At 53.7% G+C, this 19,927-nt stretch overlaps 1 protein-coding gene across 15 annotated transcripts in view; it reads right to left on the bottom strand.

Annotated features, from left to right (window-relative positions):
• The window catches only part of TNS1 (tensin 1), a 223,415-nt gene that overhangs the window by 83,974 nt on the left and 119,514 nt on the right, over positions 1 to 19,927 (bottom strand). For 9 of the 15 annotated variants that reach the window (XM_036915898.2, XM_036915949.2, XM_036915957.2 and 6 more), the window contains 8 exons: positions 17,950 to 17,991; positions 17,115 to 17,165; positions 11,160 to 11,209; positions 8,815 to 8,986; positions 6,443 to 6,493; positions 5,184 to 5,306; positions 4,687 to 4,751; positions 3,057 to 3,140 (listed from right to left, as the gene is read on the bottom strand). In XM_036915898.2, coding sequence (XP_036771793.2) covers positions 3,057 to 3,140; positions 4,687 to 4,751; positions 5,184 to 5,306; positions 6,443 to 6,493; positions 8,815 to 8,986; positions 11,160 to 11,209; positions 17,115 to 17,165; positions 17,950 to 17,991 — 638 coding nt within the window. Of the gene's footprint in view, positions 1 to 3,056; positions 3,141 to 4,686; positions 4,752 to 5,183; positions 5,307 to 6,442; positions 6,494 to 8,814; positions 8,987 to 11,159; positions 11,210 to 12,478; positions 12,498 to 16,018; positions 16,164 to 17,114; positions 17,166 to 17,949; positions 17,992 to 19,927 lie in introns of those variants that run through there. The other 6 variants (XM_057503560.1, XM_036915991.2, XM_057503561.1 and 3 more) reach the window with 4 other exon arrangements.

The following is a 19,927-nucleotide window of genomic DNA, read 5'->3' as shown; positions in this document are numbered from 1 at the left end:
ATATCGTGCTGACACGTATGAAGTCCCTCTATACATGCAAGTGGGAGACAACTAACTTCCACTGAGTATTTCTACATTAGGGTCAACATCCCCCAATTGTTTTAACAAAGATCTTGTTGGAAGAATGCAAGAAATAACCCATCTCCACTCCTCCTAGAAGGGAAGGGAAACTAGGGCCAGAAAAGGTCACTGACACACAGCAAGAACACAGAAAGCCAGGAGTGGGTGGGTAGAGAAGGAAAGAAGTCTGAAGTCCAATGCATCTGCCAGAATGAGACATCAGTCCTTCTGCTGTGGACTGGTCACTGCTTCCTCCTTCTCTGATTGGCCAGAGGATGCCAACTGGGTCAGCTGGACCAATGAGAATGCATCCTGAGACTCCTCAGGGGCCGATGGGGCTCTTTGAGGCAGGTGGGACCAGATGCACATGAACATGACAGTGGTCCCCTCTTGTCTCTAGGCTCCTTGGCCCACCTCCAAGCCTGTGGGCCTCTGTCCCTGGGCTGGAGTGGGGCCACCTCCGACTACCCAAGCAAGATAATCTGATGGGCAGTGCTAGCTCCTATTCAGCCCCTGCCCAGCCCCCAGCCCCATTACTTAACCGGAAACCTGGGATGGCGGGTTCCTATCAAATCTCCAAATCATGCCAACAGGATGTGTCTGTGCGCTGGGGACAATGAGTCCGCGGGTGGGGTGACAATGAATGGGGGAGCTGCAAAACCCCTCCCTCTCCCTCTCCCTGCCCCCCTCTACTGCAGCTGCTCCATTCCCTGCAAACAACACTGATGAGAAGGCAGAAAAGTGGCAACAAATGCATAGTAAACCCAACAGTTGCACTTTCACATTTGGGCGCAAAAAGAATTACCCACCCATAGCAGATGTGATCACAGATACGAACTGCAAGGCAGACACATGTAATTCAGCAAACATACCCTGCCACCCCCAACTGTATTCTGTGTGAGCACACACTGAGCATAATCCTATTCCTGAGGGAAAACATTGGCTTTCGGCTTCAGAGATGCCCATTCTCTCTGAGCGACATCTTGCCATTATCGTAATGTCATGTTCCTCTATTTATACCCTTTATCCTTCAAGGTCAGGGGCCAGACTCATGACCAAGGCCACCAGCCATACATAGCAAGCCGGGGACTGAAGAACGGGTACTTGAACAATAGTTCTTTCCTCCCTGGGAAGACTCCAACTGATCTACAGCTGCTGTGTCTGGCAGCCTGGCCAGAATTTTCTGCACATAAGACATCGTGTTGATGATCATTAACGCAGAGGCTGGCTACCTCTGCCCTATGCTAGGCATAAGGTGCTAGATTGCCTGAGAACTCATGCACTTCTGCTTGGGCTTCCTGCTGCAATGGCGGAGAGAGTCCCCAACAGGACCAGGACACTTCCAGCGAGGCAAGCAAGGTTGGGGAGATAGAGTGCGAGCTGGGGACCCCAACATGGAGAGGCTGGAAAGCTCCAGAACCTGCAGGCAGGGGATCCTGTTTGCCTGTCAGTGTTCTGTGGGGCTAGAAAAGTCAGTGGGATGCCTGGGCCCAAAGGCCTGTGTGATTGCTGTTTCCTCTGCTTGGACTCCACACCAGACCCTCACTTGGATGCTTCCTTCTCCCTTCTGAGATTTCACCTCATACGTCACCTTCTCAGAAAGGGCAGTCCATTTGAATCAGACCCTTGTGCCCACCTCCATCTCCCCCTAGCTCATCATGTTCTGTTTTGGCTTCTTTTCCCGTTTGAAGCACTCCTCACTATCTGACATTCCCTTGGGGGCTTGTGTCCTTGGAGATGATCCCCTAAGAGGTAAGCTTCAGGAGACTTCACCTGAGAAATTCAGCACCACAGCCCCAGTGAGCAGAGCTGTGTGACACATCACAGACACTGTGGCAGGCCCACGGCTCCAGCCACATAGGGCTGAGCCTCAGTCCCAGGCACCAGTTCTCCCCTCCTGGCCTGGGTTTCCCTGCAGCTTCTGGCTCTTACTGCCCTGCAGCTTCCCTAGACTTCCCTGGACTGGGTGCCACCTGTGCCTCCCTGGGGATCAGACATCATTAAACAGCATGCTGGACACAGAGTGGAATCTGGGGGCAGCCCTCAAGACAGTGGGCAGCACAACCTAGGGGCACTGCCCTGGCCCCCCTCACAGGCTCCCATGGACGTTCTAGGTCTGTCACTACTCACAGTGGGCCCTGGCCACATCAAGTCCCCTCCCTAGGCCCAAGCTTCTCATCTGTAAAATGGGGATGTCTGGCCTCAAATCCACCACTGCCAAGAGGTGCTCCCTGACCACCCTCACTGATCCCCTGTCTCCTCCCATCACCTCTGCAGGACTCCAGCCTCCTGCTTCCCTAACACGGATCACTACCTGAAACCACCTTGTTGGCATATTTACCTACGTAATGTCCTCCTTTCCCAAGAGAATATCAGCTAAGGACAAAGGACTTTGTCCTGTTCAACGAGGTATCGCCAGCACACGGAAGGTAGTAGAATGCCTAAAACTTGCTGAATAAATTCATGAATCCACCCCTGCCATGCATCCTGCCCCAGATGTTATGGACTTCACAAGACCACATGGTTGAAAGCCCTCAGTAAAATTTCTGAAGCTCTCCCAGCAGCAGGGGGCCCTTATCGTGAGTGTCTGTGACCGCCCCAGGGCAGACAGCAGTGACATCAGCCTCCTGGAGGCTCATCCAAGCATGGACGCAATCCTCTGCCAGGCCCAAGAATGGCACTGCCTTCTCTACATGCTGCCTTCTTGCACCCAGACCAGTGCATCCCCCACTCATAGCTGAGGAGCTCCAGCCCTGGCCTCAGCAGCCACCTGCCAGCTGCCCCTGGATTCTCCAACATTCCTGAGTTCTCCCACTCCAGGCTGGCACCTGAGCATGTGGGTTTTGTACACCCTCACCTGGGTGCAGGTGTCCCATCCCCCATAGGTAAGTGAGGCTAGTCCACATACACAGCAAGCGCACACACACACACACACACACACACATTCACACGCATGCCTGTGCCCATGCACTGGGCCATGAGCCCCAGAGACCCACCTTCTCTGGGATGGCTGGCCAATGGGCACAATCTTATCCTCATAGAACCGCTTCATTGCAAACCGGTCCAGAGCCTGATCGGCACTGCAGGGAAACAGGTAGTCAGAGGAACCAATTCCCATGTCTGAGAGTCCCTCGTGTCCCCACCCCTGTTCCCCCAGACCTGCAGAGCCCTCCAGCCACCCTGTGCTGAGAAGCTTTCAGGAAGAGAGAGTCCCAGCACCTCTCCATCCTGCATGCTGCAGTGCTCAGTACAGGGCCTTTGCAGCCAGACAGCCCAGGGCCCATCTCAAGTCTGCTACTTCTCTATTAGTCCTGCATCTTGAGACAGATTATTTAAATCTTTCTGAACTTGATTTTCCTTTCCTGTCAAATGAGGGTGATAAGAACCTTTCTCATAGATAGTTATGGAGATTAAGTGAAAAACAGCTATAAAGAGCTTGGCACATGTGGGCACACAAGTAGGTACATAGGCAATGCTCACCATTAAGGAAGATTAGGCTGGTCTGAGTTTCTGAAAGTTAGAAAACTACCATCCTATTGGCAAGCCCTCCACAGAGCATTCTACCCATCCTCAAAGAGATCATCTTAAAATGAAGAGACAGATCACATAGCTCCTCTGTTCATGACTCTCCAATGGCATCCCAGCCCTCTTAGAATAAACGCTACAGTCCTTATCGAGGCTCACAAAGCCCACAGGCTCCGCCCCCTCCAGCTTCCTCACCCCTTGCTCACTGGGCTCCACCCATGCCAACCTCACATCCCCACCACAGTCCTTTGTCCTTCCTCTCCTGTCTGCCTGGAATCACCTCCCACCCGCCCAGACTGGATATGACTCAGCCCTGTCCACCCCTCTCCACTTAATTCTGGTCTCTGCTCAAATATACCAACTCAAGAGGCCTCCTCTGACCACATATCACCCCCTCCTGCTGTCTTGCCCGAGTCCCTGTCCTTTCACAGTACATGTCACCTGCTGTACTGCGGAACTTGTTTACTAATTTAATGCCCATGGGCACGGTGGCCTGGCTTTGCCCACTGCTCTACTCCCAGCACCCAGAACAGCACCTGGCACAGTGGCTGCTCAACAACCGCTGTCGAGTGAAGAACCAAAAGAACAGACCAATTTCTCTGTTCTCTGGGGAATGGAATCAGAATGGGGTTCACCCACCGCTTGTGTCCTATTCTTACTCCAAGACACCTAAGTGGGAAGAGGGCCCTGCTGGCCAGAGGCAGGAAGATGGATAACTTCTAGAAGGTTCTGCCAGATGCAGATCTGATCCAACATTTCTTTCTGACTCCCTCCCTGCTCACTCAGTGAAAGAGAAGGCAGTTTGGCAAGGAAAAGTGGCCCTAAGAAGCTGGCTGGCGGGGGTGTCCATGGATGGAACTGCCTCCCATGGCTGTGCCCACCTGCATCCCAATAGAGGGATGGACCCTGCTCTCTCCTGCCCACTGAGCACAGTCTCCTGCCTCAGAGCTGTGGGCAGGTACCTCCTCCTTTCTGTAGGTCCCTCCACCTCACCCTCAGCACCTCCCACCCCAAGGAGGGGACCAGCCATGTCGAAGGAGGTTGCGGGAAAGGGTCCTGCTGTCAATATTCAGAGAATGGGAGGCCCAGGGGCCCTCTTACCTGGCAGAAATGTTGCTGTAGTGCATGTAAGCCGCGATGACAACACCTATCCTGCCTCGGTTTCCCTGAAAGAGCCCCCAAACATAAATACCTTTATTCCTAAGGCCAGCTCCATTGCCCCAGAGCCCATCTAGAAGCCTTGGAGAAAAGGGGGCAGTGGCTGGGAAAAGGGGTGTGGTTCTAAGAGAGAACAGCAAGAGCGGGAGGGAAGCGGGTGGAAGCTGACTTTCCAAGGGAAGAAACACAGCTGATCATCCTCTGCACGAGAGGGACCCACACGCTGGTATTCTCCCCTTCTTGGGAGTACACCCAAGACAGAACCTATTATCCCCTAGAAAGGACCGTACACACACACAGGTTTGTACGCTCACACAATCCAATGGTACAAGCAGGAATACATGCTCTGCCAAGAACACACCCATGTGTGTGTGTGTGTGTGCATGTGCCCCATGTGTACACACACACGCTCACTCACAAGCTGCAGGCCCTGCTCTGACCTTATTGTGCAGAACGATGACATTGTGGGGGTCTGCATTGAGCCAAGTGTCCATGGCCTTGCAGACACTGCAGATCTTCTCCAGGGCTGGGCTATGGAGGTCGGGCCAGCCGAATTCCAGGACCTGTGGCCCAAGTCATGAGTGAGAAGTGGCAGAAACTCAAGTCAACGAGGGAAGCTGGGGCAGCACACAGCTCACATGGCAGGACCAGGGCAGCAGCCAGCAGCAGCCAGGCCTCAGTTCCTGCCCTGCCCACCAGCCCAGCTGGGAGCCAAGGGTGTAAAGGCAAAGGACAGTGGCCAGGATCAGAGACCCTGGGTCCAATTCTTGGCTCGGACACTGGCCCACTGCATGGCCTCAGGCAAGTCACAGCCCCTCTCCCAGCCTCAGTTTCCTCATATGTGCATAAAACAAAGGCTTGAAGCCAATAATGCCAAGGTCCCTCCTATATAACTCTGAGCTCAAACTGTGCTGGGGCCCCCTAAGTTGCCCCCAAGCTCTCTTCCCACAGACAACCCCAAGGGACGGCACAGGGCCAAAGAGAAAAAGTGAGGGGCTCCCTGCTGTTCACAGCTCTTATCCAGGCCCTGGATACACAAACCATCAATTTTTCAGGCTGGGGGAGAAAAGCCTGAAGGAGACAGAAGGCGAATCTGAATGGTGATCTTCAGACTCCTCGATACGTTTCTTAACTCACAGTCCATTAAAATAAAAGAGAACTTGTGTGTGGAATGGCCCAGACAGCACATTAACCCAGCCCACCCACTTTCAGAGGGGCAAACTGATGCTTGCCCAGGGTCACACAGCCAGAATGCAGAAGCAGACAGCTGGGCAGAGCCCCACACACAGCTCACTGAGGTCCAAACTAGCTATGGGGATGTCCACACTGGCAATTGCCTGCTAGTTGAAATCCAAAATAGTTCTCAATAAAAGTTAAAATCTCATAGCTCCAGCCTCACTCCAGAGATTATATGTGCACCCCAGGGCCAGACCTGGGTAGGAAATTGCTGTACCAAGCTTTGCTCTCTGTAATTTGTATTATAGAATTTATAATACACTTGTATTTTATAACTTTTATAAGCTTTGTTACTTGTGATTTGTATATAGAAACAATATATACAGTATTTCCCATTTTCCAAATAGAAGGTGGCACTGTAACGTCAAATAGGCTTTGCAAACTGTCAGAGCCCCTTCCCCCAGGATTCCCTCTTCTTGTTCAGGCGGGGAGAAGCCCCCACCCCTAATCATCATAGGCTCACCTTGGCGTGGAGCTTTGTGATGTCAGGTCTGCGCTCAGAGAGGTTGAAAAGCTAGAAGGAGGACAAGAAAGTTACTCTAAGATATCTGCTGCTCTCCTGCTTGCTCTCTCTCTCTCTCTCTCTCTCTCTCTCTCTCTCTCTCTCTCTCTCTCTCCTGGTGAAATTCTATCCATACATGAGCTTACAGCGGAGTCCCACAAGGCACCACACTGATGGAGTCCACATCAGGAACAAAGGTCCCCAGGGTAAAGAGAGGCAGAGAGAGAAAGAAGGAAGCAGCCCCTCAGCCACTGCCCTCAGCAAGTGGGCTGACATCCGGGACTGACAAGGGGAGGGGATGGAACCTGTCTCGGGTCCTGGGCTACCCCAAGGTGGACATCTCCCCATACTGAGTGGGAATCCAGTGGTGCTAAATGATTAAGTATTTGGTCATCTCTGGTTTCCACTTCACGTGCTGACTTTAGAACCTCACCCCATGAAGATGCAATGGCTCTGTGGTCAGATACCCTCCATCCGAGGGTGCAGATCATCCTGGGTGGGCCCTCCCAAACCCCTGATACCCTGTTCCCAGCAGATGCTCTCTGACACCTAGCCATATGCTGTGAGAATATGCTGTGAGAAAATCCCTCAATTACTGGAATTCCTGTCTCCACCTCCAAAGGTGTGCAGAGCTTCCTGCCTCCACCTCATCACCTAGGAAACTCAAAGACTTCTGAGCCATGTCTGGGGAGAAAAGAGGGCTTCGCTGTCTGGGATGTGCACAATGGAGGGAGAGTGACAGAGCACAGAGACCCATAGAAGCTTGGGCTCCTGAAATCAGGGATGATCTTAGATGGCTTCTAGTCCACCCTACAATGGAACATACTTTACTATGTTAACAATGGTGGGCACTCAAGTGTCCACAACCTGCCAGGCCATGCTGAGGACTTCACGTCTAACAGGCTGGTTTAATTCTCTCAACAACCACAAGAGGTATGTAGTGTTATTAGACCCATTTTACAGATGGAGAGCCTAAGGCTCAATGGGGCTAAGTGGCCAAGATCAGATAGTAAGAGCAGAGCCAGTATTCAAACCAAGGAATTTCTAGGGTGTGAAGCCAGGCTCTTTGCAATGTCCACCACAGCTGCTGGTTGGGCCTCTGTAGTGGGCTGACTAGTGTCCCACAAAAATTTGCATCCACCTGGAACTTCAGAATGTGACCTTATTTGGAAATCGGGCCTTTGCTGATGTAAGTAGTTAAGGATCTTGAGATGAGATCATCTTGGATTCAGGGTGGGCCCTAGAGCTGATGACTGGTGTCCTTATAAGAAGAAGAAAGGACACAGAGAGACATAGAAAGAAGGAAGGCCATGTGATGAGACAGAGGCAGAGCGTGGGGTGAGGGAGCTACAAGCCGAGTCACCAAGGATTGCTGGGAGCTGCTGGGAATTAGGAAGAGGCAAAGCAGGGTCTCCCTAGATCCCTCAGAGGGAGTATGGCCCTGCCAACATCTTGATTTGAACTTCTAACCTCCAGGACTATGAGAAAATTAATTCTATTGTTTTAAGACACCAAGTTTGTGGTCATTTGTTACAGCATCCCTAGGGACCTGATACAGCCTCCCTTACCCGGCCTCTGTCCAAATTCCCTGGCAGCCCCTTGAGGTTGCACGATCTGGTCCAGGGTCCAGCCACTTGTACTTCCCTGTAGAGTGGACCTGGGTCCTCCTCTGAGGCCAAGGATAGGTCATCTCCCAAGCCAAACTCTTGACATCAGACATCACTGTCGGCTAACTATCCTTATTTGTTAGGTGATTCTCCAGGGACAAGTAAAATCTGGGAGCCAGCAACACAAGGCACCTTACAATGCACATTGCCGCAACTCTACCTTAGACTTCTCAGAGGCACTGACAGTACACCAGCTCTTTTGCTCCCTACATGCTGTGACCTCAGGCAAACAGCAAATCTGTGCTCTAGCCAAACCTGCCTTCTAGGGCAGTCAGCAAGTAAACACATGGAAAGCAGTTAGAATGGGGCCTGCCTCATAGCAAATGCTCAGTAGCATGAGCTCCTGTTGTTACTCTCTCCTGATCAACACATGCACATGTATGCATGCACGTGCACACACATGTGTACATGCACACATGTGTGCATACACAAGCAACTTGGTTCCAGGTGCTGCATTCCTGCTGCACAAATACTCCTTGCCGCAGAATTGGGCTGGAAAGTGAGTAAAGACTCAGGGCAAAAGAAATGCCCAGGGCCAAGGGCAGGTGAACAAGGAGCAGAGGAAGAGCTGGCCCAGGGCCCACTGGGCAGGGGCACAGCAGTGAGGAAGTGGCAAGCAGAAAGGATGGGGGCACTGGACCAGCAGGCAGGAGGCCACGTCCTCACCAGGTAACTGCCTCCATGTTTGGACTTGAGCATCTGGGCCACCTCACGGAGGTTGCTCCGGAAGTTCTCCTCATTGGCTGTGCTGGGAAAGGAGACGGCGATGATCCTCTCTGTGACATACACCAGGTCCAGCTCACAGCTGTCCTCCATGGTCCGGCTCACACTCATGTTTCTGCAGAGACAGTAGGCAGAGGGGGTCCAGATCAAAATCCAGGCCTCCAGGGAAAAATCCAGCTATCTCTATGCCCTATACACCTTATGAGGCCCCCAAAGCCCACCTAGGGAGCTTGGCTGCCCCCTGACCCAGAGCCAAGGCCTTCCCTGGCAGGCCAGCACAGCCAGCAGGGGCAGCTTAGGAGCACCAGAGAGAATTCAACTGAGCAGAGGCTAGCAAGACTCTCGGCCCATTTCAGAACCAAACAGTGATGACGCCAATCCTAGGTACCCATCAGTTCCCTTGGCACTGCCTTCACCCTGTGATCCCAGAGGTCAGAGCCAGGGATAGAACCGGCCAGGAACCCAGGAGTCCAGCTCAGACTCCTGACATAGCGAGGCCCGCTGGCCTGGCAGAAGTCTCTCAAAGGATCCTGGGACAGAACCGGGTGGTCTCCCAGAGAGCATCCTGGAGCTGAGCCTTCTGCTGACCTCCCCTTGCTCCAACGCTGTGGGGTGGGTGGGGAGGCCACTCAAGGAAAAGGGCAGCTCGGGTGACAGGCCCACCTGGGCTCCAAGGAAGCCAGACCACAGTACAAATTCCAGCTCTCCCCGGAGGCAGGCCGGCTCCTGCCCTTTGTTCCCTGACCAGCTCCCCGCGCCTGCCAGGGCTGCGTCTTCACAGCCTAAAGGCCCAGGCAGCAGAGGGTGTTTCCCCCAGACATTCCAGCACCACCTGGGCTCCTCAGAGAGATGGGGATCCCCTGGGCTGGACACTGGTGAGGGGAGCTGGGGGTTCATCCCTTTACACCTCACCCAGCTTCTCTTCCAGGGGGAGGATACAGGGTGCCCACTGGGGAGCTGACAGAAAGGGCAAATGGGTCTTGGGATAGGGGGATTCCATTCTGAAGCCACCGAGTAGCTTCTGGGGTACCTCACCCTCCCCACCCCACCCCTTCTTACCCCATCGCCAGCCTCCTAGTGTCACACTTCCCCTCTACCCAAGGTAGGCAAAACCTCACATTTCATCTTGATAATCTTTTTACTATGTGGGAGGTGGGGGGTAAAGTTGAGTCTGGAGGGGCAAGGGAAGGAATACCACTGGGGTATTTCAAAGTGACTGAGTGGCACTGGGGAGCCCCAGGACATAGAGAAGCAGGGCAGAATCCAGATCTCCACCACGGTCAACTCTGAGCCCAACTGTGTAGGTGGGGCTCGAGATAGAGGACCCAAGGGTGATGTACAGCTCTCTGTGGTGGCGATGACAGGGACCAAGTACTAGAGGGGTCAGCGGGCTGCAGCAAGGAGCCCAAGTTGAATTTGACCTCTGAGCCTAGCCCATTCCTTGTCCCTAAGATAAGGCTCTCACTGGCAGAACAGCGCCACTGCCTGACAATGTCAGCATCACACACTGCACGGGCCCACCCTGAGGTGGTCCTCAGCTTGTAGAGGAGGCAGGGGCGCCCCCAAGGGGCCACTCCCTCCTGTGGACAGCAGGCAGCGTGGTTACAACCCAACAGGTTACAACCCACCTGTGGCTGGGGCTCCGTCTCCCTGGGGCCAGGTGTTTGCTCATCTTGGGAGCCTCAGGGGTGAAGGTGAGGCAGAGAGGGAAGGGCTCCAGCCGGAGAGCCAGAGAATGTGGGTGCACAGAAAAGAGACTCCGGATCACTCGGCACCAAGCCTGCTGCACATCTCCTCCCGCGAGCCTCACAGCCCTTTTATAGGGAACTTTCCTTCTATAAATGACCCTCCAGCATCAGAAACCCCAGTCCTTGGAAAGGAGTGAGATCTAGCACAGGCCTTGATGCCAGTCAGTCCTAAATGCTACCTCTTTGTGGTCATGTGACCTTCAACAAGGCACCTCATCTCTCTGAGACTCAGTTTCTTCACCTGCCAAATGGGAATAAAATACTTACCTTGCAGGGTTGTTGCAAAAACTAGATGAAATCATGCAGGTCAATAAAGAACACAACTTCAGGCGTGGCTTCAAGCTAGAACTCAAAACATGACCAGTTCCAAGTGGCATCTCCCTACATCCTCTCCCTGTGGCTTTCACATCCACCCATGCTCCCTGCCGGTGGCTCTATGACTTCGGCCTCAGAGACCCAAAGGCACAACCTGCCAGGAACAGCCACAGGAACCTCCCTGCTGTCACCCTGCACCCCCTACTCTCCATAGGCCCAGCATACCTGGTGTGCTGGGGATGGGACTGGACACTCGGTGTGACTCTGGTGGGGCCCTGGGAAAGAGAAAAGAGAAGCAGCATTATGGGAGAGGCAGGCAGAGGGTTGTCTGTGGGAGGAGTCATAGCCATGGGCAAAGACAGATTCTCTTCTCCTTTCTCTGCTAACATTCCAACTGAGCACCGTAACCCCCACCCCCAGCGACACTGTAACCTCAAGTCAAAAGCAATCAATGCCAATTCCACAGGAGTGTGCCTGCATGCTCAAGCCCCCAAAGGGATGGGCTTTCCTCCCTGGGCAAGGAAGAAATCCCAAGTGCTGAGAAATGCACCATGCCTGGGCTGGTGCCATCTGCACTGAGTTTACTCAATAAAACCATTACTAAGCTGATGGAAATACGTTCATCCTGATTGCCTGGACATGATAATAGTAACTCAAGTGGAGAACAGAGACCACAGGCATGAACGACGGAAAGGTGAGTGGTGGCACCCTTCTGTCCAGCTCAGAACCTTTCTCCTCCCACCAACATCATCCCACACTCCTTTACAGCAGCACCACTGAGCCAGCCAATCAAAAGTTTTAAGATGAGAGCAGCCAGGTGTGGTATACACCAATGGACACCAGTGCTAGGCAGCAAATCGTGCTCCGAAGGATGCACCCTCACTGTCTGTTACCCCCTCGCCCACTCCCACTTCTAGTTTGTCAACTTGCAACTAACAAAGTTAGGCAAATCAACCCAAATTGTTGTCTAAAACCTCCCACAGCAATTATGTGGCACAGGAATGAAAGCACAGGTCAGAGGCTGCTGGCCAGCCTTGAGTTACTTAACACTCTGAGCCTCTGGAACGTCACATGTGAAATGGGGTGATCCTTACGGGGTTGTTTGAGCATTAAAAGGAATTGTGCATGTAAGGCCCTTAGATGTTGTTACTGTTTGTGCATTGAGTACAGTTAAAAGGATAGTTAGAGTAAATAGTTAGTAGTAAGTACTCACCTCTATAGAAAAGCAAAAAGCCCTGCATATATAGAGAATCAAAGCCCTGCATCACCTCTACCACCAGCTGCCACCCATCCTTGCAGCCACCCCACACAGTGCAGAATCCAACACCCAACTTCCAGATTCACAGGCCCAGCTGAAGCCCTCTGAGCCCACTAGCATCTTCCAAACATGCTTGCTCCTCCCAGACACTGGCCTTTCACTGGTTACACTAAGTTGCAGCCACCTCTTGGAGGAAACAGGACCCCAATCGGCCAAGGCAAGGAGAAACTGAGGCACATGGTGACTCACCCCAAGTCACAGCGATGCTGACACCACCAGGACTCACCCTCAGACGTCAGGTTTGACCACTGGGGTCCCCAAGAAGAGGAGCCCCCTTCAGCCTTCTCCAGGCCCCTGAAGCACCTGCTGGGCAGGAGTGGGTGGGCTCAAGTGAACCCAAAGTTAGGGCAGCCCTGCTGAGAGGGGGACGCTCCATCCAGCTGCCCATGAGGAGCTGTGCCCAGAGTCCCCTCTGCCTGGGCTAGGGCTCAGCTCTGAACAGCTCAGCCTCCACGGCAGCGAGGAGAAGCAGCCAAGTGGGGCTGTCAGGGCGGAAAATTTCTGTCCCCACAGTCCTCCCGACCCTGGGGACCTGGGCTTGCATGAGTCAGGCATTGTGGGGAGGCGGGGTAAGGAGGGGCTGTGTTTGGTTTTCAAGCCCCACCAGGCTGTTCCAAAACTACCCGCACAGAGGAACACAGAAGCCCCACACTTCATCTATCTCCATTTCGCTGGTCCCTGATGAGGAGCTGCTGAACCTCCCCAGACCCTGGACCACACTCCAGACCCCAGGGCCACCTGCTATTAATAGCCCCTTGGGCTTCCTCTGTTGCTGATCTGCAGCCACTTTTGGAGGAGGCCACACAGCTGCTTCAAACAACTGGAAGCCACAACTGTAGCCAAGGCTTGAGGTGTGGCCAGGACTAGAGGTCCAGGCCCAGGTTGCTGCAGGGAGACTATGTGACAATGAGACAGGCTTGGCGAGGGGGCTTGGGGTCCGGGGGAGCCAGGGGCCTCCACAGGCACAGAGCAGGGCAGGATTGCCGTTCCCGTTTCTCCACCCCACCCCCACCAAGGTTACAACACTCCACATTCCTCAGCCTCCCCACCCCAGAAAAGTCAAGGAAGATAAATAAAAACTTGGCCCCAACAGAGTCTGGCCATGCCGCCTCCAGAGGTGATAAGACAAAGTCCAAGCCGGCTCTGCTCCACTGTTGGCCGGGGACAGGGAGGCAGGGGAGGAAGCTGCCCTGGACAGTGACCCCACCGCGGAGGACAGGGACGAGCAGCCGGACAGTCATCTCCTGATGAATCACTGGGCTGCCCTCTAACTGACAGGGCTTCCTGTTTTCTGCAAAGTTTGGGGGCATGTGACACTCACTGGCAGAAAGCAGACATGCACGGGTGAGTGTTGGCACACCCATGGCATACATCTGAGTGTTGGTAGACAAGGAGCCACAGGAGAATGCAGAGAGCTGCAGCTGGGGGCGGGGGGAATGTGTAAGTAAACACAACCTAATGCTCCAAAAAACACAGGTGACCGCACACATAACGCTAGAGACTAGAGACGGGTGCCTTCTGCAGCGTGCCTAATCATGCAGGCCTCTTCTAAGAGGGCTGGAGTAAGTCAGGAAACCCAGTCATCTCTGCTACCATCACTGTGCTCACCCCCCTGTTCAGTAAGCCCTCATGGAGGCCACCGGCTGTGTTCTAGGTATGGGAGCCAGAGGAGGTGTAGTCCCTGACCTCAGGGAGCTTATGTTCTATGAAGGAAGATACACATCATCAGATTGTGTAAGAAACAGACACTTGGTCCCATTGACCAATCTATAAAATGGGAACAGCACAGCGCTCATGTGATTTTGCCTGATTGACCTGTTCCACTTAGAGCCCTTAGAGAAAACTACCAGAGGGCTTTACAAAGAGTACTACAAAGATTTTACTTTAAAAAGAAAAATAAGCTCTCTGTCTGCCAGACCTCCCTCTCTAGGGGTCTCAAAGCTCTTTACCCACATGGCTTTGAACTTCCTCCCAGCTCCTCCCAGACATAGATCATTCATAGAACTTTTGATCCAACTCCCTGGGCACCAAGAACTCTCCCTCTGGTTCATCACCAAAACACAGCCTCTCTTCTGCTAACAGGACACCATGAAAGGAAATTCCACAGCCTCGCTAAAACAGTGCCTTTCTTCTCATACTATCAGGAAGTCGCTCCTGGTATCTAAGCCTCACTCTTCCTGCTGCAGAGGCAGCCAACTTTCTGCCTCGGCCCTCACTGCTGATCGCCACTCAGACGCTCCTGCAGGGCTCAAGGTCTACGACTCTAGGTCTGTTATGCCCGTCTCCACCGAGCAGCAATGAGTGGGAGCCCTAGGACTTGGGCGGGGTTGAGTAGGGCAATGACTATGTGGAAGCGTCCTGCCTTCCTCTGAGGTCCACAGACCAAGCACAACAGCTCTGGACCAGAAGAAAAGCCGTTTCCTGAGCCCCAGTCCCAAGGGGGCACACTGGGAGGAGGGTCTGTAAGCAACACCAGGGGCCAAGTCAGGCCACCAGAGCTCAGTGACCAGTCTACGTCAGGGGCCCATCCCCATTCCTACATCTCCTCTGGGGGCTGTGGACACCCTCTCCCCTCCACACCAGCCCCTGCAGCCACACCCCTTCCTCTCTCCTTCCTGCCCACCAGCCTGGATTTTTCCAAAACAACGTGCGACACAGCACACCATCCACAATCCACTACACACCAACTCTGTCAAAGGAAAACAGCCACCCCTGCCCTGTGAGTCCTGGGCTGTGGGCCAGAGACAGGAAAACAGCTCAACAAATAGGCACATTACCACAGCAGCAGGCCCAGGGCTGCAACTGCGCACCTTGAAAGCGGGTCTCCCCACGTGGGGCAGACTGCAGGAGGGCCCAGGGGTGGGGCAGGGCACCAACTCAATGTGCCTGGGGTCACTCAACCTGGGACAGACCTGGGACCCCTAAAAATTAGCTGTTCTCTCCTCTTTTACAATAAGTAGGCCATTATGGGATCTGCTCACTTGCCCAACCTTTTACATACCCCCCTTAACTAGACTAAGTAGACCCTAATTCATCTGGTCCCTCCTCCCATGTACAGACAAGACACCACCCTTACCCACCCCTACCCACCCCGACACACAGACACACACATGCATTCATCCCAGATCAACAAAACCTTCTTATAAAAAAGCATCCAGTCTCAACTTACTGGCCACCTCTTTCTTCCCCAGAACCAAGGTCATATACTCTATTATGTCAGGAAGTTCCTCATGGTGTCTAGCTTCAGTCTCTCTTGCTGCAGCTTTACCTTACAGGATGTGTCTGGCCCAGGCTGGTGCAGTGGGAAGCAGCAGTTCTAGGATTGCCCAGATCATTGGCTACATGATTCACACACCATCACCCTGACACCCCACACCAAGAGGTGGGAGTCCCGGGTAACACAAGACCCAAGCAGCAGTCCCAAGCAGAGATGGAAGAAGCAATCACTGAGTCACTGAGTCCCTCCAAGCCTGTTTCCTCTTCTACAGAATAGCTCCATAGTAATGGCCACAGAGGTGTTCATGGAAATAAAAAAAAAAAATACCCCACTCAGCTCCTGGCCCTTAGTCAAAATAGCAGTAATAATGGCTCACATTTATTGAGGACATATTATATGCTTTGTGTGCATTAAGCTAGTTAATGCTCAGTAGCAGGCATGCAGAAAAAAGTAATTTCTTCCCCGCACCCCAATCCCAAAAATATCACAAACTCGGACAAGGGTGCCGCCCCAACGTGTGTACTCCGTACACACAGGACCCGTGCATACCTTGAACAGATCCTTCCCCACTAATTCAAGAGACATGCCTCTGCTCCTCCTGGATGGCCCGTGTGGCCTGGGGTGTCTCCACCGTGCAGGGCTGCCCCAGGGCAATGTGGCGGTAGCAGTGGGCTCACTGCAGAAGTACGGCTGCCTGCAGGAGCTGCCCCCTGCTCCCCCAGCACCTCCCTCCGGGGCCTCCCCACTATGGGTCAGGCAGCTGTCAGATGATAGGGCCTCACGCCATCAACAGCTCCCCCTGTGCCAACCGCCAAAACCACTCCCTGTTCCTCTGCAGATCAGGGAGGGCAAGGATAGAGAGGCCAGCATAGGAGCAAACTGTCAGAGAAGGGCAGGGAAGAAAAAGAAAAGCCCAACTTGGTGGGGCATCAACTGCTGGGGTGTGCAGACAAGCCCAGACATGAGCATTGCTCACAGCAGGGTCCTAGGAGAGCCCCTCTGCTCTTTCCTGGGATCCTTCCATTTAAGTAATTTGCCCATTGACCTCCACCAAAATGCATGGCAGGAGGAACCCAGGGGGATTAGCTGGCCCATCTGCCAGCTTCCTCCCGAATCAATGGCACTGAAGCCACACAGAGGATTTTGCTGTTTACAAAGACTGTTCCCTCCAAAGTAACAGAGCCTGCCATTCCCCAGGGTGGGATGACCCACTGAGAGCCCCGGAGCCCTCTCTTCACCTCTTTCCTTAGTCCCTCTTGCTGCAGGTTTGCCATACTCCGGAGCCCTTGCCTCGGTGAGGCTCACCACCACACCAGGCCTCACAGAGCATGCCCTTTCCCTCTGCTCCCTCCACCCCCGGGAGGACTGAGGTCCCGCAAAGTGACGGCCGAATGAGCTCTGGACCCAGCTGAGCTGGAGGCCGAAGCCAAGACTGAGGCCCAGCACATAAATGGGGCCTGCTTATCACCGCAGCCCCTCCTCTCCTGCTCAGCCATCAAGCTGAGTGACCCTGCCGGCCCTTCTGGAGAGGAGGCAAGGAACATACATACCACCACACACAACAGAGGTGACATCACCTATCTCCCCCATGCCCCGGGCACCAACGGTCCAGCCACATCCTTCCTCTTGCCCTCCCCCTACTTACGTCTTCCTCAAGGCTTTTCCGTGTGTTTCCACCCCGGAAAGTTCCTTCTCCCTGGAGGCAGAGAACAGGCAGAGTGGGGAGTCAAGAAAAGTTATGAAAAGGCACCCAGGTCTTTTACCTGCTGGGTTGACAGAAGGGCCTGGGAAGAGACTTGTTTGTTTAACATCTCTTTGTCCACTAAAGGCCCCTCAGAGCAACCAAACCCTCTCATCTGTATCTCACAGCCATTCCTGGGGGACATGTTATTATTCCCATTTTGCAAGGAGAAAACTGAGGCACACTCGGGCTCATGACTTGCCTAGTCATACAGTTAGAACCCTGCAGGACTTAGGATTTGAACCCAAGTCCATTATTATGTGCCAGCCATTAACAGGAGATGCCCTATGCTGCTAACCTCAGTTTCCCCACTATAGGGCCCACATACTTTCTTCCCTTCCTCCTCCACACAGCCTCAAGGAAATTCTTTGTCCCCCTGCTAAGCTAGAAAGATCTGCTTGGAAAGATCTGCCCGGCTTTCTCATACTCTACGTATTTAATAAAGAAGCCTACATTTAACCACTGGCCTCTTCCTCTCAGCCCTGAGCCCTGCGTCTCCCTCTGTACCTACCTACAACCCTAGCAGTCTATTTCCTGATACACAAGTAATGGTCAGATGCCCGGCTCCCAATCTGACCCACATCCCCACCACTTCCCCTCAAGAGCCCCCAAATCTCCTCCAGAAGGATGTTCCCAAGCACATCTGTCCACTTCCCCCAAGCCCCACCTTCTGCTTTCGGGCCTCCCCACACTGGCCCAGGCTGTTCCCCACCATTCTGCCCCACCAGCTGTCACTCACCGTGTCCCCTACATTCTTCGGTGCACTCTCAGTGTTGATGGGCTGCGGACAAAGGGAGAAACCGTATGAGGCCTCAGGGCAGACATCCCTGGGTTGGCTCTCTCCCCAGAGCTGGCGGCCATGGTGGGCAGAATGCCTTCCCAGGCAGGGCCCGCGATGCCAACCCAAGACTCAGATGTAACCTGGCTGGACCCGAGCTTGGAGGCAGAGTTTAGAACATGTAAAACAACCCTATTGTACTAGAACCATCCAACGCAACAAACCTCACCAAAGCCTCTGACTCAGACAGTTGCTGAGCCCTCAAAAAGGAATAAGGAACAAGTAAAAGTCACTCTTGTTCCCCCATGCCGGGCATTTATTTACCATCTCATTTATTTACAAGAACTCAGTGAGGCAGACGTCATTATTACCTTTAAGCTCTACTTTGCAGATAAGTTAAATAGTGGCCCAAAGTCATCAACTACTAATGGGACAACAGGATCTGAACCCTGTTTTGGACTCTGCAATTCATGCCCTTTGTGAGAAGCCACAGCAGCCCAGGGTGAGAGGCCTGCCGGAGTTCTGACTCTTCAGTGAGCTTCCAGGGCTCCCCACCACTGGCCCTGGCCCCCCATGTGGGCCTCAACTTCCATGCCCAAAAGCTCTGCTCTATCCAGACCTGCCCGCTAGGCCCCATTGCTTATTCCCACCTCCAGGTCTGTGTTTATGGAACAGCTTTCCTTTTCTGTACAAGCTCTCCTCCTCCAGGAAGCCCCTTCTGAATACCCCAGCAAGGGGGGCTCTCTCCCACCTCAGAATTCCAATAAGCTCTGCTGTCTGTGCCACTTATCTGCTCCTTAGCATATGAATAATCTCCTCCTTGTCATATGTCTTCTTCCCCAACTACTGTTTGTTTGTGATTCTTATCACAGACTCAAAGCAGTATTTTTACCAACTCAGCTGCCATATCCTTCATGCTGGCCACTGTGAGTTACGTGTACTGGGCCATCAATAAATGCCTATGGACTGATCCCTCACCTGGTGCCGCCCTTTCCCTGCCCAAACTAGAAGTGCTCCCTACAAAGGCATCCTGAAAAATGGGCTCCTCAGACTCCATTCCAGGGCCACCTCTTGGCCATAGTGTCTAGGGCTCTGTTCTCAACTCAGTGGAGAGGTTACAGGGGCCCTCAAGTCGCCCAGAAGGCCGTGAGCGTGACCGTAAAGGTTATGAAACGAGCCTTTGCCAAGGCGCAGACCAAGTTAAGACAGAGTGTCTCAGAATAGGAAAAACCTGCCCCAGCCCCATTCCTGGAGCCTGAGGGGAGGGCTGCTTGTGTTTGAAGGCAGGGGAATGGACAGAATGACCTTTTAAAGTTCTGGTGCTGGGGAGAAGAGCTGGAGCCAAGATGGGCATGGAGGAAGACAGCGGGGTGAGCTCAAGGGAGCCGGGCTCTTTCTGGAAATGGCCCAGGCTCTGGAAATGCCTGGCAGATGGGAGGCTGTGGCCAAAACTTCTCTTCAGGGGAAGAAACTTCCTCAGTAGGTCAGGGCTGAGGCTGCCCAGGACAGGTAGGAGAGGACAGCGCCCAGCAACCATGTAGGAAATGGAGAGGCACGTCAGCCAGCCCCTCCCGGGTCCCAGGCAGGCCCACCTCGAAGGGGAGGATCACTCGGGAGGACTAACGATGCTGCCTCTGTCCCCTCCCAGCCCAGCCCTACTCCTCACCCGGCCCCTCCCAGAGCCCCCACTCCTGAGCCACAGGCCACCCGGCAGGAGGGGGAATGAGCCCACTGGGAAAGCCCAGGGATCCCTGCCCCAGGCTGAGCTCTGGGACCTGCCTGCTGATTGGGGCCCGGTTCTCCCCTCAGCCTCCAGCAACCGTCCGGCTCCTCCGGTTCAAGGGCTCAGTAACAGTCCGGTGCAGACCGTGGCTGGGCAGGTCCGCCTAACTGCCTCTACTCCGAGGGGCTCTGGCCCCCTGGGGGAGGAGGAGAACTC

The sequence above is a fragment of the Manis pentadactyla genome, chromosome 6, assembly GCF_030020395.1.
Source record: "Manis pentadactyla isolate mManPen7 chromosome 6, mManPen7.hap1, whole genome shotgun sequence".
Lineage (NCBI taxonomy): Eukaryota > Metazoa > Chordata > Mammalia > Pholidota > Manidae > Manis > Manis pentadactyla.
This window is presented reverse-complemented; position numbering and strand designations above follow the sequence as displayed.